This window comes from Ambystoma mexicanum, chromosome 12, assembly GCF_040938575.1.
Source record: "Ambystoma mexicanum isolate Mex_15411 chromosome 12, UKY_AmexF1_1, whole genome shotgun sequence".
Taxonomy (NCBI): Eukaryota; Metazoa; Chordata; class Amphibia; order Caudata; family Ambystomatidae; genus Ambystoma; species Ambystoma mexicanum.
Genome location: NC_090936.1, coordinates 1,224,871,921 through 1,224,889,921, shown reverse-complemented (window position 1 = coordinate 1,224,889,921; position 18,001 = coordinate 1,224,871,921). Strand labels below are relative to the sequence as shown.

Sequence of the window (18,001 nt, the reverse complement as noted above, 5' to 3'; positions counted from 1 at the left end):
GAAAATGTGTCTTGGATGCCACGTCGCCGAACTTTGCTATAAGAAAGAAAGACATGGAAACAGGACAAGACAGAATATTGGGACGATGGGGCCAAAATTCAAAGATTTATTTTATTATTTGCTTGTTAGGCGCTTATACAATAAGAAAATACTGTTTCAAATCGCCCATGATCTGCTGGAACTAATGTGTACCTCAGAAGATGACCTGGTCAACTTGAATCTTTGGAAATCAAATTGGATGACTTCTGAGGCAAACAAGTTTAAATAATTTTACCACCTGGCACATGAATCTAGGGCATTTGGCACTATGACTAAATACTTGCTTAAGTTCCCCAACAGTGATTTTTAGATCCCAGTTTGTGAGGATTCTTCTGAATTTACTGACAACAAAAGGAAGTAGTGCAAAAACAAAGAGTTGGTGGCTGGAAGGGTTAAAATGAATCTTAACCTCTGGCACTGCTCTGGGCAACCATCCAGACCAACACCTCATTTGTTTTGCTTTGTCACCCCGAGTGGAACGGGTGTACCCAGACGTGGATCCCATGCCTGCTTGGCTTAGAGACCCAAGCTTCTCCTCACTAATGAGGGCCAACAAAGCTGAAACATGTCTGCGGATGCTTGTGGTCTCGTGCAGAAGGTATGAGACAAAGTAGTTTGGGATGAACTACCCCTTTTAGGGTGAGACCAAGCCCGATTTGCATATGGTCATTCCCCTTTTGCAATGGCTTGGCGATGGTTTGGAGGGTTGCCCAGACCAATGCCAGAGGTTAAGATTAATTCAAAACCTTCAGCCATCGCCTCTTGTTTAACAAAAGTACTGTCTGTCAGACTTGGTATGAGACCAAGAGAGGTGCAATGCAATTATTGCAAACGACAGGGATCGGTTGGAAATCTAACACATAAATTGCTATTTTGCAGTCTTAACTACATTGAGAACTGAGCACTTTAAGAATTTCCTGGACTCCTGAAGCTCATTATCTACCAATAAATAGTGGTATTAAGTGGGGAAATTACATCACTGGTTCTAGCAACTGTATTGCTCTTAGAAAATGTTTTTGATAGATTTAATAAAAGGAATATTTTTATGGGAAAAGTATTTTTAGTGAGAAGATGTTTACTTTTTTTTCTTTTTGTTGCTTTTTGGGTGAATTGAGATGAATTATAGCGTATAACATTTGGATTATGGTAAATAAAAATGCCAAAAAGATTTGTAATTAACCAAATCTTGCAATAAAACAAAATGAGTGTGAGAATAGTACCAATTCGAGTATTTGTTAGGTCAGACATAAGAGACGGACAAGAGGACATGTTTGAAACAGGATACTTTATTTTTTTTAAAAATGCCTCTTCTAACCCTACTTCTAAAAATGCTTTCCCCACTCTTAAACATAATAATAAACTGGTGCCCGTGAGGACATGATACAAAGAAACTCTGTCCTCGATCCCAACCTACACTATCTAACATCTGTCCTACCACTATGAAAGCAAAAGATAAACTTAAGTTAAGACAGAGTTACTTCCCCCTTGAAGTGGATTAGTGGTGGCTGGTTTCCTGACCCCACCAAAAGAGTTCTCAATGTCTTTTCTGGCTCTAGGTCTGTTGTAGTTCAAAACAAAAGAAATGTCTCTGTGTGTCTTTTAGCCAAAGGGCCTTGTCAGGTAGTTCAAACAATTCTGTACCCATCTTGTCTCCAAGAATGTGTTCTCCCTGTGGAAACAACAGGCTCTCCTGACCTGGATTGGTCGGTATTCACAACACCTAAAACAGCTATCATGCTCGCTTGAAGTACTTTGCGAATTAGAGAGTTGGGGTAATTCCCTTGCTCACTCTTGCTTGAGTTGTGGGATGTTTTATCCCCTTTCAGAATATTTGGTATCTTGGCCCGGCCAGGGATCCTCAGCTCTTCAGCTTCTCTTTGAAGGTTGATTCTCTCACACCCTTTGTGGGGTCTTTGAATTCTCACGCCAGCGCGGCCTAGAGGCCAGATCAGTCTTGCTTTGCTTATCACTTTCTTCACCACTTTGTGGGGTCCTTGTATTCTCAGCCCAGCCGCGTTTTGCTTTTTATGTTTTTCGTCCCCTTATGGAGTACGCAAATTCTCTACCCTGCCTCGACTTCAGGTTTTCTGTGTGTGACTGTCCTTGTCAGTTCTTTCACCCCTTTGGGGGTATTCGGATTCTCAGCCCAATGTGGGTTTGAGGTTTTCTCAGCACTACTGTGCGTGTCAATTATGTCACCCACTCGAGAGAAATGCAGATTCTTAGCCTGGCATGGGCTCTGCTGTGGCCTCACCGCCCTCCCCCCACTCCTCATTGGTGGGGATGCGGTCTCCCTGGCAAGCGCAGACCCTCTCTGGTCTGCATGGTCAAGTCTCTAGTCGGTTCATCCAATCCTGGACCGATGGGTCTCCAGAATCTCATAGATGGGACTCGGGTACGCTGCTTCCGTCGTGCCTTTGCTTCCATCTGCCTCCGGTGCTCGGAACACTGTGCTTCCTGCCTTCGGTCAAGCAGCAGCGCTCTATGGGCTTCCTTGGCTGTCCGTCCACCACATCGATGGCATGGTTCTTTCTCCAGGTCCTCCTGCAAGGGATACACTCCCTCCGTTGCCTGGCTACGCAAGCCACCATTTTTTGTTGTCCGGCTGGTTCTCACCTCCTGCGTTTGAGTTCAGGAACATTTATGTTTTTGCCTGGAACAAAATGGGAGAATACATTGGTTCCGTGCCTCATGAAAGAGCGGCAATAAGTTAAAGTCAAACCAAGCCATCCACTCTTAAAGTGCCATATACATTACTGTCCTGTTAAATCCCTCCATAACCAAAAAAACACTTGGGACTCTGAAGTAAAGGGAGGTGGAATAAAATCCTTACTTGGGGATTCCTTTTGCCATGGAAGAGTGGGGGGTCACCCCAGTTGGATCCTGCTTAACCTGTGTCTTGGTATTATGTAGCGGGCTCACTTCCCTAGTCCAAACGGGAGTGGCTCCCCCATGGGCAGATGGGAGGAATTCCCTGGCTTCGTCACAAGTAATATAGTGCAGTGAGAGAGGGTGACTGGGAGTGTGTGAAGGAGACATAGGGAGGAGATTGTGAAAGTATAAGGTGGCGAGATTAGGGGTGTGTATGAAGGTGGTAGTGAGCTGATAGTCCCTTTCGGGGTCCCTCAGGGTTCTGTCCTTGGCCCCTTTCTGTTTTCTATGTATACTATTCCTCTCTCTGCACTCAGCTGTTGCAAAATTTTATGCTGACACTCAAATCTTCTTTCTCCCCCTCTCTTCAGGACACGGTTTCTTCTGGTCTTTCTGCCGTTAAGACTTGGATTGCCTCCTGCTTCCTCCACCTCAACCCCTCCAAGCTGCAGGTCCTCTACTTTCCTTTGCCTCCCTTTGCCCCGTCGGAAATTTCCTTTCCACCATCAATGCTTCCTGTAAAGACTGGGGGGTGGGTATCTGTACTTCTGCCCTCTACATGGTTGGGACAGAGGTACAGAGTACCCCAGCCAAGCCTCTCAATTGGTATCGTGGACGAACTGCCAGGCTTATGTCCCAGGAGGTGATGCAGGCTGGTTCTTAAGTCCAGTGATATGCAAACTCAGCTGCTTTGAGTGTCTCTGAGAATAACTTGCTGAAATCCTTGCTCATACAGCCCAAAGGCACCCCTAATGTTATTCTGCATCTAGAAAGTGATATCTGCGCCATCAAAGAAATTATAATCATAAAGACGTTGCTTTCCTGGGTCCGTCTCTGGACGTTTCCTGCGTTAATAGATTTTAGGCCAATGTTGACTGAGTTCATATAATTGAAAGTCAGTGGCGCTACACTGTGGTTACGACACGTCAAGTTCTGGCTTGCTTAATGTGCGGGGCCTTAGTTGAGTCAATTTTGCACTTCCTGTTATGTCCTGAATATGCTGTATTAAGATCACAGTACCTATAACCTATGTTTAGATTGCATGATATCCGCAGGGTTGTGGATGCACTTTATTTCTGCACTAAAAGCAAAAATCCTCTTGAGATTCATAATGTTGCCAAGTATTGTTACAGGGCCTGGTTAAAGAGATTGAGTGCCCTTAATGAATCTGACAAAATAATCTAGTTCCTTATCCATCTCCTCCCATCGTCTTTTTAAACATTCCTAAAGAATTAATGTGCAGGCCCTAGTGGAGTCGACTTTTTTATATCTGAATAAAGCTTGTTTGATGAAGTACAGTGATGCCCCAACCACCCACAAAGGAATGTCCACACCCTATGTTATGTGATGACACAGTTCTTTACTACTATCAACATTTACATAAATAAGGTTCAAGTAAATCTACACATATAAATAATAATACTTTGTACTTGGCAATTCTATTCAAATAATGGCAATATGATATACACTATGTGGTACCACACAAAACGTAGATTCATAAATAATGCACCAACTGCTGACAGTCTTTAAAAAGCATGTGAATTGCTAAGCAAGGGGTGCCTGCACAGATCAAGGAAGAAAGGCAGGTTAGTTTCAGAACATAGGCAGTATACTTTCTGTAGCCTGAAATAGCCATACTGTGCGAGGATCCCCCCACCTGGGCAACCTGTAAAGGGAAAGTCAAGGTGCACTTTATCTTGTCTATTAGAGCCCAGTCCAAATAAATTCAATAATGCTCTTCTTTCCTTTTATGGGTTCCACCAGCCCAAAGTACCCGAGATGCCTCAGAAGAACAGGATTCACAACGAATCTGGGACCCCTATATGATTCCTGAGACTGGAAGACGCTCTTCCTCATCATAGTACCTTTGATACCTTGGCGGGCGAAGTGGTGGTGTTCCTTGGCTTTGCTTGACGGGACGCCTGAAGGACGGACCCCCTTTGCTAGGAGGAGTCACTGGGGTGCCGAGGCCAAGAGAAAAAGAGGAACCAAACCGCGTCGGAAAGGCAGCACTTTGGGTCTACGCAGGGGATTTGTTGGCGGGTCATTACTCCGGCTGCTGAATCTTGCTGTGGATTTTGAAAAGGCCTGACTGAAGTGCATACGACCCCTGGGAAAAATGGATGCCTTCCGGTGTTGACGGGTGGAGAGGCAGAAGTAGGTGTCAGACTTTTGTATCTTCTATGTTGCAGCCGCAGCACGGTACTCTGGAAGGTTTCTGGTGATCTGGATTTGACCACTGGACAGGACTATGGATCCTTACCAAGACTGGACCCTCGGGACGTCTTCAGATTTTGGTGGCGTAAAACCCACAAGCGGACCGTCCTCTGCATGCAGTGAACTGGGATCTTCGGTGGGAAAAAGTGGTGAGATGTTATGTCAGGGATGTCCCTTGAAAGAGTCTTTGTTCAGGTAGAACTTTTGCAGCTCTAGGTGTCAAGCAGCACTATGGCAGCGTACACCCTCTTCTGGGCAGTAGACAGCAGTCTGGCTTCCAGCAGTCACCAACACTCTTCCGGACCTTGGGTGACACAACTGAACTTCTTCTAATCAAGATGTCCAAGCACTCCTCTTCTGGACTCAAGAAGACCCCTTCTCTAAACGACAGGTTGACATGACTGGCTTCCAGGGTACTTCTGATTAAGAGTAGCAGGTGCACGATAGTCCCTCATAGCTCGGGAAGAAGTCTCCTAACCAGGTCTTGTCTTGGACCAGTCCTTGGAAGAACACAGCTGCTTTTGGATTATGTGAAGAAAACGCAGCATCATACTTCTTCCTCCATCTGGGCTACAGGGAACAGCTTCTTTTTGCTTCAGCTTCAACTTCAGCTTCTGAACTTCAGTTTCAAGATTTTCTTCTGAACAAATTGGTGAGTGAGAGATCCCTACTTATACACATTGGTTCCCCATTCACTCATGCTGAGCCAGGCTCCTGCAGCCAATCATTCACGGGTAAATTCATGCAGACAGGCAGCCAATCAGCCTCACGGGCATTCAGGTCATTCACTCCACCCAGACACCCATAACACAGAATGTGGATTGGAGTAAGCACCCAGCCTTTCAGAACACTACACCTCATTCACTCCAGTTTCAGTCAGGGCTAGCCCAGGCATTGTGTGTCACACACCAAAACCAGACACCTACTACACAGAATGTGAGTTGACTTCAGACTCCATTCATACAGGTCCCACCCCAAGGGTGTACCCACAACACACAGTCCCTGGGAAGGCTCCAGTCAGTCTGACAGGAGGCAGCCCCAGAGCCATATATGGTCTTTCCACCCAACAGCCAGTCAGGAATAAAGGGACAGAGCCAGAAACCAAGTGTAAAGACAATAGAAACCAAGAGGCTACAGTGGACGTCTTGCCTTTCTTCAGGAATCCATTGATTCCTATGGCAGGGCCTGGTTGTCCCAAAAATGGAGGATACTCGGAGCCACTGCCAAGTCAGCAAGTAGCTGCCACCAGGTCATACACTGTGACAATAGAAACCAAGAGGCTACAGTGGTCGTCTTGCCTTTCTTCAGGAATCCATTGATTCCTATGGCAGGGCCTGGGTGTCCCAAAAACGGAGGATACTCTGAGCCACTGCCAAATCAGCATGTAGCTGCCACCAGGTGATACACTGTTCTGTGGGCAACAAGAGCAGGGTGTACCCCCACCCAAGGGTGCCATAAGGGTATCCCATGGATGTTGTTCACCAAAAGGGCTGCATCGCCAGAGGTCCAGGCTGCACCTCAGTGGCAGAAAACCTACAGAAAATACACACAGAGAAGTGGTAGGACAAGGGCTAGGCGGCCCTGTCCCTCCAAAAGGCATTTCCAGCATCACACTTCCTTTCGCCGCCTCTACTTTGGACCCCTCTCCCCCTTTTCTCGTCATATCTCTGCAACAGCTCACTTTGCCCGCTACCATCTCTATAATCTCTGCTGTGCCCATCCCGTTCCATCTTTTAGGGCAACTAAGCTCTCGGTGTGCACTCTTGCTTATTATTTCTGCTCCCTCCTCATTCCCGTTACTCCTTCTCTCATCTTTGTTTCTCTCCTTTCATCTTTTTCTTTCACTTTCTTTGCTTCGTTTACAAAGCTCTTTATGGTCTTGCCCCCTGCCCCACCCCACCCACCTCTGTTCTCCGGTCTACTTGTATACCCCTGCTCGTTCCCTTCATTCCCAGTCTCTAAGCCACACTGCGCCTCTTCTCCTTTTCGTTTTTTTACACTTCTTATGCCCAAACACTTCAACACCCTCCCTTTACATATTCGCACCTCCTCTACTTTCCATATTTTACAGACTTGATTATTTGTTTCAATCTCATACTCATGCCTAGTCTGTTGCTCATGTCTTCTATGCCCCTCATTATTGTAACGCCGTTTTGTTTTGTCAAAGCGTTTTGACAAAGTGATGCATAAATAAAGATGAATACAAATAGAGCGGTGCTAGAGAGGTGGTAGGAGTGGGTGGACTATAAGTGGAGGCATGTATTAGAGAAAAGAGGAGAGGGAGCGAGCAAATGATACCAGCCAGATCAAAGGTGGGAGGAGAGTAGAGAGAGCAGATGGGGCTGGTGGGAGGAAAGGCAGAGAGTGAGGCTGGAGAGTAAAAAAAGACAGAATATAGCTGAGAAAACTATTTTGGCATACCAGAACCAACAAGAACATAGAGCAAGGATCCCTTTGGAAAGTCCCCTGAAAGAGAGAGCTAGAAAAGGCAACGCCCTTTAGGTCCTTTCTTTGATCAGATTAGACAAGGTTTACTGTGCATTATATTTCTGTATTGGATGTTATGGGGGACAAGGGGGAGTAGGGACGCCTGGGCTCGGGTGGAAGGAGTCCAGGGCGAGGTTGACAATAGACCTGGGTACCCCTTAGTCTACGTCGACACAGCCTCATAAGAAGCCTATTTCGATCTATAATAGACCCTGGTGAAATCGTACCTTCTTTTGTCTATGGATTATTGAGCCCGTCTGTGACATAATATGCAGGAGAAAAAAGGGAGAAGTCACGAGGGCCTCTACACACCCACCAACCCTGCCAATGACCACCACAGGGAGCGGGGAATGCCCCTAACCCTTAGAGAAACGCCTTTCCCATAAGGTGAACACAGTTAAGAGGCATTCCAGCTCTCTAGTCAGACCCAAATATCTATTGAAGGAAAGTATGCCTTTCTTTAAGGGAACAAAGTTGCGACATTTCAAGTCCCTGAAAAAAGGGGAAATACATTATTTATCTCGGCTCGGTTTCCAGAGGAATCATTTCACATTGTGACACATTCCGCACAGCCCACGGAAGCCCTGTGGCTGCCAAATTTAGCTCCAACAAGGAAGGGATTCTCATGGAATGCATGAGCAAAACAACAACCTCACTCTATTCTTCCATCATCATGGCAGATTGCAAACTTGCAAATTACCCACAGAGAAAAAAGTTTAAATGTAGCAGATAGAAAATCTTCTTGTAAGCAGAGGAAGCTAACTCCAGATTTACACACCAGGATAGCTAAGGGACCCAGAGTAGCACAGGAAATGAATGCAAGGATTCCATGGGGAGGTAGAATATTCACTGGCTCAAGGTCATCATGGAATCCAAAATAGAGGCAGGCCTTCATGAAACATCAACATCGATTGAAGCCACATGACCACCAACCCATGGCTTAATCGCAAAACTGCTCAGCCATCAATACACAGGTGTGCTCAGTATCACTAAACTCCATGCAAGGTGGTGGGACGCCCCTAAATATAGAAAGGAGAGAGTCCAGTCTGCAGTGAGGTAGGTAGGAGTTGGAGGAAGGAGTTTGACGGAGAGTGGTGATGGAGACGAGTACAGAGAGGATAGCTGAAGGATTGAAGGTTTGGAGGAAGGTGGTGTAAGAGTAAAGTGTCATCAGAGAGAGGAGTTTTTTGTTTTTTAAACTTTATTTAATACTGGCATTTTAACATTGCGGGAAGGTCATCTTTCACGTAAGGCAATACAGCATACATGCATGGTATAGCTATATAGTGCGACAAATTATACAACATTTGGGGTTTGAGGGGACAGGGGGAGAAGGGAAGGAGACATAACATAATGGGTCATGCAGAAGGGGTTCCAGTTCTCATGGTCATTGTCCTGTCTTCCTCCGACATTAAGTAAATTCTGAGGGGACCCCATATGTCTTTGGGCCTCGATCTGGACTGGACCCCTCGAACGTAAGATTCTTCGCATTCTTGTGTGTTAATCAAATCTCGTATCCAGCTTTGGTGTGTTGGGGGATCTTTTGATTTCCATTTCCTGAGGATGTTCCGTTTGGCCGCTGCTCCACCCACTGCAAACAGTCTGGGGGTTTTGACCGATGCCTTCCCTATGTCTCCCAGTAGGTATTTCAACGGTGTGACCGTAATGTTTGTGTTTAAAATAGAGTTCATAGTCTTTGCATCTTCGTTCCAGAATTGCTTGATTGGTGGGCATTCCCAATACATATGTATGGCTGTTGCATTAAGTGTGCCACATTTGGGGCATGACTGTGGTTTGGAGGGGTCAAACTTGGAGATTTGCTCGGGAGTAATATGCAGGTGGTTCAGAATTTTGAATTGGATAAGTCTAAAGTTTGCGCAGAGGGAGATGTTTTTTGTATATCTGCAATAGTGTTACTCACCGAACCGGAAGGAGTACTTGATTCCAACCTGGATCGAGATGTGAGGCGAGCCGTGGAAGTCTTCAGAAAACCCAAGTCCCCTGATTTCAAAAGAATCAGGCTTCCTCTTAGAGAGGGGCTCTTTTTCACGACGTACCACTCTGCTATTATAAAAAACAAGACAGAGTAGTCTATAATGCAAAAGAGTGGAATTGAGCGCACCACCAAGAAATGCTGCAAAAAATACAAAAACTGTTTTGAGTATAACGCCAACCTGGTGTGAAGGGTATACAATTATTGAACACAATAGAATCACTGGTACCTGAAGTAGTGGAAATGAAGGCCTTGAGAGGAAGTCCCGTATCGGTTCAGAAGAATGTTCAGAGTTCCAAATAGTTTGTCCATTGTTGCTCTTCTATCTGGATGTTCAAGTCTTTTTCCCACTTGGTTTTAATGTCATTCTTGGATGGTGTTTTGGCCTGTATAGAATGGAAACACTACCCATGAAGCTGTCTTCTGTAAGGATCTCAGTTAGGAACTTGTGGGTTGGAGGAGCATTCGGGAAGGTTAGCCATTTCTTCTTGCAGGAAGCCTTTAGTCGTTGGTAGTGTAGAGTTGTGGATAGACCTTTTCCTGCTCTCTTTTGGATCTCTGATGCCGTGAGGAACCGGCCTTCCGGGAAAAGGTCTCCAACTTTGGCTTGCTTTTCAGGGTCCCATGATGTTTGTATAGTGCGGTCCATTGTGGGTTCCAGACCTAGGTAGTGCCATAGGGGTAAGTGTGGCCAGTATGCTATTTCACATCCTACTCTCTTGAGGATCTGCGACCATGCTCGCATTGTCGATTCCATCGGGTCGGCCAATGTTTTTTCTCTTGGTACCTTGGCGAACATCATGCTTTTGAGTTCCAGGGGGATGCTGCGAATTTTTCTGCGTGTATGTGCGCAAATTGTTCTACAGTATTGGACCAGCATTTTGCAAAGTGTGCCTGTGCCGAGTAGTAGTATAGTTGGAAGTCCGGGGCTGCCAGGCCACCTGTGTCGTAATTCTCACGTAGTTTGGACCAGCTTAGTCTGGGTGTCTGCCCTCCCCAGATGAAACGTGTGGAGAGTTTTTGTAGTGTGTCGAAAAATGTCCTGCCTGGCCAGATCGGGATACCGTTGAATAGGTATAGTAGCGTTGGCACTATCAACATTTTCAGTAGGGCGGTGCAACCATAGAGGGACAGTGGCAGCCTGATCCATGCGTTGAGTTTGCATTCCAGTAGTGTCATATGGAGTCTAGTTATTGGCAAACAAGGTTCGTCTGTCTGGCGCCATTATAATGTCCAAGTATCTTGCAGTGGTAGGGGACCAGCGTAAGCCGTCCATAGCTGCAGTCTGGATAGTGGACTCAGTCAGTGGGATTATTTCGGACTTGGTTCGGTTGATTTTATAACCAGAATGTTTGGTTAATTTGGCTATATCTCATAGTACTGGTGCAAGATGGATGTCAGGGTTCCTGATGTATAGCATCGTGTCGTCTGCATAGATGGAGATGAATTGTGGGGGATCCCATTATGGGGATCCCTCTCCAGGCATGGTTATGACGCAGACACACAGCCATTCCCTCTATTGTTAGTGCAAATATTAACAGAGACAGTGGGCAGCCTTGCCTGGTACCTCTCTGTAGTGTAAAGGTGAATGATATCGTTTTGTTGGTTCGTACTCTGGCCGTAGGGTCGTGGTGCAGTATGTTTATGATTAGAGAAATCCTGCGCCGAACCCCATCTTACCCAGGATTCCATACATGAATTTCTATGAGATGGAGTAAAACGCTTTTTCTGCGTCTAGTGTGACTGCCACCGTCTGTGCCCGGTGGTCTAATTGGGAGGTAATGGTGAAGAAGCACCTGAGGTTCAGGGCAGTGGAGCGTCCAGGAATAAACCCCGATTGGTCCGGGTGCACCAGTTTAGTCATATACGGGTTCAGTTTGTTGGTTATGACATTGGCGAAAAGTTTTGTTCCGACATTGATGAGGGACAGCGATCTGTACGAGGAAGGAGAATGTGCGGGCGAATGAGGTTTTAACAGAACGGTGATGATGGCTTCTCTCATTGTCAGGGGGAGCGTTCCGGATTCAAGTGCTTCTTCTCATAATTCTAGGAGCCGTGGGGCCAGTTCGTCTCCAAGGATTTTGTAGAGGTCTGCGCCTGTAGGCCGTCCGACCCTTGTGCTCTGCCCACTTTAAGGTCTTTGATTGCTTGCTGTAGATCTTCTAGGGTTAGTGGTAGATCAATAGTGGCACTTTCTGCTCGAGTGAGCTTGGGGAGTGGGAAGGAGTCCAGATCCTCTTGCAGTTCTTCCGTTGATACTTGGTCCGCCTTAGTGTAGAGCTTGCTGTAAAAATCTTGGAACACCTCATTCACCCTCTGGTGGTCTACCTGCATCGCCCCTTGTTCGTCTGTAATGCTGGTGATTTGTCTGTGTTCCTGTTCTGTCTTGACAAGGTTAGACAGCAGCTTGCCGGATTTATTGCCCTCTCCATTGTTCCTGACTTTGATTGGTTGCGTTGTGTACCACACCTCTTGTTCTGCTAGTGTCGTGAATTTAGCAAGGGCTTCATGTAGCCTGGCTAGTGTTGCGGGTTCTGGTACTCTTGTATATGCATATTGAATAGAATTCGGCTATTCTTAGCGCATTAGGCGCGGTAGCCCACGACATTTTCGCCAGTAAATGTGCGCATTTACTATTAATGCACTTGTTCTGCACATAAGCTGTGTTGTCTTCATTTGACTCCAACTTCACCTTCAACACCATTCCAACACACGAGGTGTTTGTTTTTCCATGATGGCCACCTGTGTTTCTTGCCTGATCTGCCATGCCTATTCTCCCCACCAGATAACAGCCTTTCTGCTGATTGGCCTTTGCTGCTTACCAAAGCCTATCGGAAGCCGGCAGGCGAGAGCCGGCCCTTCTGTAAAGGCCCTGAGGGCAAGGCCAGCAACTGTCCTGAGACTGTCCCGAGCTGACCAGAGCCCAGGGCCAGACCCCCTGCCCGTGCGCCTAGAGAAAAGTGATGCTTGCTGGGTACACTAATAGAGGTAACTTATGCCATATGCTATAGCCTTCAACTGTCTAACTCTCCAACCTTCAACAATCTAATCAGGCATGCCACTTGGAACATGCAGGACCTCAACATAGAGACTCCCCACTCAGGCATGCTCTCTATGGCTAACAAAGTGTTGTGTAATCTACTGTGATTCATACTGTTTTTGGGAACTTGAATCTAGGTGAAACACTGCCCCCAGACTCATTTAACCCACTTTGATTTATGCTATCTATGAAAATTCGAATCCAGATAACTGTGCAGAAATTAACGCCCATGTACTTGGTATCCGTTTCTATAGCTCACTCTGATTATCATGTTTAGCCTTGCCTTCTTAGCATTTAGTCACTCATATGAACACACTATCATCTGCCATCACTCTACACTGTTCTACTCAGAACCATCCTACATTTGATTGCCCTACAAGACCTGTCCATGACAGAACCAACTGCCACATGCCCATGCATCTCCTAAGTTTGCTGGCATGGCCACCACACCTTGTAGCCTCCTACAGAGAAACCATAAACTTCGGGCCAGACTCCCAAGAATCTATGATCCCCGAACCAATGCCCACCTTGTTAGGCAGAATCCAGTGCACTTCCCTTAGGGAGCACTACACCAGATTAGGACTACAGGCGAGAGCAATAAATCCCCTTTGGTATCAGTCTGTACCACAAGCATTTAGTTGGTAGCTGTGGCCGAGCAGTCAGACTTCTCTCAAGAGGGAGATGAGCAGTATTCAGGGTTTACACATTAGGTCCACTAGACTATGGAACAAGGAAACACTGACCAAAGCTTTGTAGTTCAAAAGTAGATATATATTTATTTTATACACTTCTAATAAAATACATGTATCACAAGTATCAAGCAAGTTAATTTAAGTCAAGGAAAAATATACACACTCCCTATATGAATTGTAGACCAAGCGAACCAGAGTGAAAACGGAGCAAAACGGCACAGTGAAAACTACACACAAGGGATCCTCTAACAATTCCTCACAAGGGAGGGAAAGCACAAGTTATTAAGAATTAGGCTCTTATACACCCTAGCAACACTCCCCATCAGTTGTGAACCAGTTCAGCAAAACAGTGCATCAGTGTAAGCAATACTTAAAATGAAAACTGAGCAAAATGGCATTTCACAATCATTATGCAGTGGGAAGAAAGAGTAGTTATAAGAAAGGGGTGCACCACACACTTCGAATGGAGAATCAATCTCGAGAAGGCAGGTCTAACAAATGTGACCAGAGTCAGTAGGCCTGTGCCAGGGTTAGTGGTACAGGGCAAGGGCCCAGGAGCAAAATGTTCTTGTAGCTGTAGTCAAGTCTTTGGTTAACGATATTTGAAAAGGTGGTTGCAAAGGTTGAAAATACGATGTTAAGAGAGAGGGGCGACCAACCCAACAGGTAGGTAAAGGATTTAAAACACCTTTAGCACTACCGCGAAGAAAGGGCGGCCTGGCGGAACAATGTACCTTAAAATGAAGAAGTGGCTCCTGCGGTGGCGGTTGTTCCTGGTAGTTCCTGCAGTTTGGGTGATCCAGCAGAGGAAGAGATGCTCTCGTCATGGAGGAAGGTTTGAGTTACTGCACTACCCAGGGATGAAACCAGCCGCGGTGCTGCCCGACGAATAAAAGGTACGCTCCTTTAAATCGCGGTCCGGATGGACTGGTGCCTGGCTATCCGGCCTCCGAGTACAGGGTATGGGAGATTCGACCAAGGCAGGTCCGGGAAGGCGATTGGCAAACTGGTTGGTCCCACCAGCTCACGGGAAGAAGGCTATGGAGGTGAGAAAAGTGGTGAGACGCTGCAGCCGGGCTTCACCGGTGGTTCAGTCGATGCAGATGTCTTTGGCTTCTCTCATCTTCGGCTTCTTAGTTCCAGTGGCGACGTCTTGCTCTTCCAGTCCTCAGGACCCTGCTTTTATGCAAAAAGATACCCATTCATACAGCCTCACTGTAACTCACACAGTGGAGTGGTCCTCTTGGCGGGAGACCCTCCAGCCTATCAGGATAGAGTGCGACATGGGTTGCTGAGGCAACTCTGTCCAGGGGTCCTACTCCCCCTCCCACACAATGGACCCACCCCAGACTCAGTGGCGCCGGAAGGAGGGCTTCTGGGCAGAAGCCCGCCAAACGGACGAACAAAGGATCCCCGAACTGGGTTGTGATTGGAGAGAAAGACACGAGAAAGAAGTTATATTAAAGTTCTGGCAAATAAAACCTACCGGAGCAAAGTTAATATTAAAATGCACAGGCGGTATGTTAGAGGCTGTCAGAAAAAGTGGTAGCCTCGAACAATGGGAAAATCCCATAAAGAAATATTTGCAGTTGAATATTTATGGTAGTAACCACTGCCACCATCCAGAGACTTTTGAGAGAGGTACTGTACGGTACCCTCTCGAAAATGAACATCGGGGAAAAATTATGAACCCCTTCCAGTACCTCCATAGTAAGATGGGTTGTACTGGTTTAGTTCATAGGATTTGACTAGTAAAGTCAATGGGGACTTTACATGCCCTGGAAGACAGTAGTCAGTCCCAGGGTATGGAGTCTATGTTTGGGGGTCGCTACAACACCCCTGTGTCACTGCACGGAGGGTGCTGTGTAACACATGTGAATAAAGATGGTTCCTATGGGGTTGAGAAGATCCCATAAGCATTAAACACAAAAATAGCCTAGAATACACATAGCAAAAATGTCTAAGAGTGGGAAAAATAGTCTCACTCTTAGCAGGTAAACAGAAACAAACCCTTCAAATCCAGCAAAGCTGCTGGGGGACTCTTTAGGTAAAGGAAATTAGCCATAAAATGAGAATACTCTCTAACACACCTCACTATTAATCGCCTGAGGGACGTGCAGCCTACTCCCCATATCTCGCCTATAAAGATAACAATAGCCAACACCAACTTCAACTTAACTGTCGAATCTTCAGAGATCCCACTTCCTCCTCAAACTGCCAACACAAAGTTCACTCCTTACCTGCCCAACCTACCCAAATTGGCATAAAAGGAGCATAAATAAATGCCTGCTCCATGGTAGCCCACGCTACAGATATAGCAGACTTAATCCACAATGAAAACATTCACCTCCTGGCCATTACTGAATCCTGGCTTCACCCTGCAGCAGGCCCTGCAATCATGCTAGCCACCACGGACAACTATACTCTTATAAGATCAGACCGCACCACCTCCAGAGGCGGGGGCCTTGCCATAATTGTTAAGAATAACCTAACGCTAAGACTTTCCACATCCCATATTACTAATTCATGTGAATCCCTTACTGCTAAACTCACTATTTCCAACAATCAAACTATCACCATACACCTGATATACCGACCACCATGCCCTTTAGGTTCCTTTGAGGAAGACCTTATCTGACAACCCAATGTCTCATCCTAGGAGACTTCAACATTGGATTTAGCGACCCACTAGATCCTAACACCTCACAGATTAAAAACTCCCTTGAGGAACTAGGATTTACCCAAAAGATTACTAAACCCACTCATATTAAAAGGAAAAACCCTTGATTGGGTGGCCGAACACAATTGCCCCACCATTATCACTTCTATATGGCCTCAGTCTTGGTCCGACCACTACCTAATATCCTTCTCGCTAGAAGCCACACCTCCCACGAACACTAGCAGTGTACTAGCAGCAGTACTAACAGTGAAGCACCTGCTGTTCCTACCAGAAACAAAAGAAATATTACCCCCCTCATCCTTCCCACACTGAACTCTATCTCAGACCAGACTGACCCATCCACCATGGTAGATATGTACAACAAAGTGATGCTTGCATCCTTAGATGTCATTGCACCACTGAAGGTTAGAAAGAGCAAACCGCGCCAACACTTAAACACCTGGTTCTCACCCCATCTGAAAGCCATCAGACACGAGAAACGCCTACGTGAATAAATCTGGATATCAGACCCCTCAGACCTCAACAAAAATAACAAACAAACTAGCCACCCTCTACAAAAAAGAAATCATCTTAGCTTAACAAACCTCGTATAACTCCCCAATCTCCCAAGCCAAATCAAATACCAAAGAATTGTTTGCCATCCTTAAAGAAGTAGAATCTCCCATTCAAGCTCCCGACTCCTGCCTTAAGGACAGAAATTGGGGCAGGAGCATACAGAATGCCCTGGCCAACAAGATAACAACTCTCCAGGCGAAGATCAATAATAAAAAAGATCCCCTACGTGCCACTAAGACCGCACTAAGACCAGTACCAACGCTACTACGCCCAAGACTGTCACGAACATCATACCTTTACCCCAGACCACGCAGACCGCACCTAATCCTCTGACTCCCAGCTTCCACTTTCACAAAGTTTCTATCAAAGAAGTTGAAAAAACGATCCTCACCCTCAAACCATCTAATTGCATGGCGACTCATGTCCAGCCCAAATCATAAAAGACACTGCCTGGAGACCACCAGGGGGCGCAGACGCGATGGTCGCTTGAGCCACCGTCTCCCTCTTCAAGCCCGATAAAATCACCTTTTCGAGCAGTGCAGGGGAAACTAAAGCTCAGAAAAACCAGCAGACGAAGCAGATAAGGCGTCCTGGCACCCACCCAGCCATAACCCAGGTGACGAGGCTGCGAGGAAAGGCAGAAATCAGCCTCCGATCGGGAGCCCCCGGGCAGCACAGAAGGCCCGTACTCAGAAAAGCAAGGAGAGGGGAGGAAAAAAAAATGGCCGCCGTCATCTGAGATAGGCGCCGCGCGCGTAAGAAGAAACTTGACAAGGATTGGAACAGCCCGCCAACAGCATCCTGCGCCCAGCGAACGGGAGAACTCCAGCCCTACAACGAGGTGCGGCAGCTACGAGAACAGCCACAGCGGTCCGCAGCGCCCGGCTTGCCGGAGGAGGTCGGGCGACCGGCCAGGCAGACGGCAACCGGAGTGAGTGGCCCTGTGCGGGTAAGCAGTGCCCCAAGCGGGCCTTTCCGCTTGGGTGCCAGCCCCCCCCCCCCTCTCCATCGGGGCCAACTCCTAGGACCCGGCAGTCACACTCTACAGGGCCTATCCCTCTACCCACGCCTCACCTCAAAACACGCGAGCACACTCGGGCCACGCCGCACCTCCGCCCAGCAACCCTCGCGGGCCCAGGCATACAGCCGCTGGACGTTCTCCCCACCCTTCTCCTAGGGGGCCGTACACGGCAGTCGGCCACGGACACCAAGCCGCCCGCGGAAGGAGGCCCGTGTTTCCTTCGCCCAACCGAGGCTCCCCCCTCCTCACTAAGCAACAAGAGAGCAGAGCGGCCATTCCCGCAATCCCAAACACAGAGTGACCACAGAGCCTACCCCAACAGCTCCGACCCGCCGCTCCCACACCACGGACCCCCACGAGTACCAAACCCTGTGGTAGCTCGTCACCACTAGCGGAGCCTCGCAGC

The 18,001-nt window shown here is 47.1% G+C and overlaps 1 protein-coding gene across 5 annotated transcripts in view; it reads right to left on the bottom strand.

Moving 5' to 3' along the window:
• The window catches only part of CHPT1 (choline phosphotransferase 1), a 759,006-nt gene that overhangs the window by 207,415 nt on the left and 533,590 nt on the right, over window positions 1-18,001 (bottom strand). The window contains exon 9 of one of the 5 annotated variants that reach the window (XM_069629894.1): window positions 1,306-2,692. The exons of the other annotated variants lie outside the window; for them this stretch is intronic. Within the exon in view, the coding sequence (XP_069485995.1) occupies window positions 2,681-2,692 (12 nt within the window). The 3' untranslated portion in view covers window positions 1,306-2,680. Of the gene's footprint in view, window positions 1-1,305; window positions 2,693-18,001 lie in introns of those variants that run through there. 5 annotated transcript variants of the gene reach the window in all.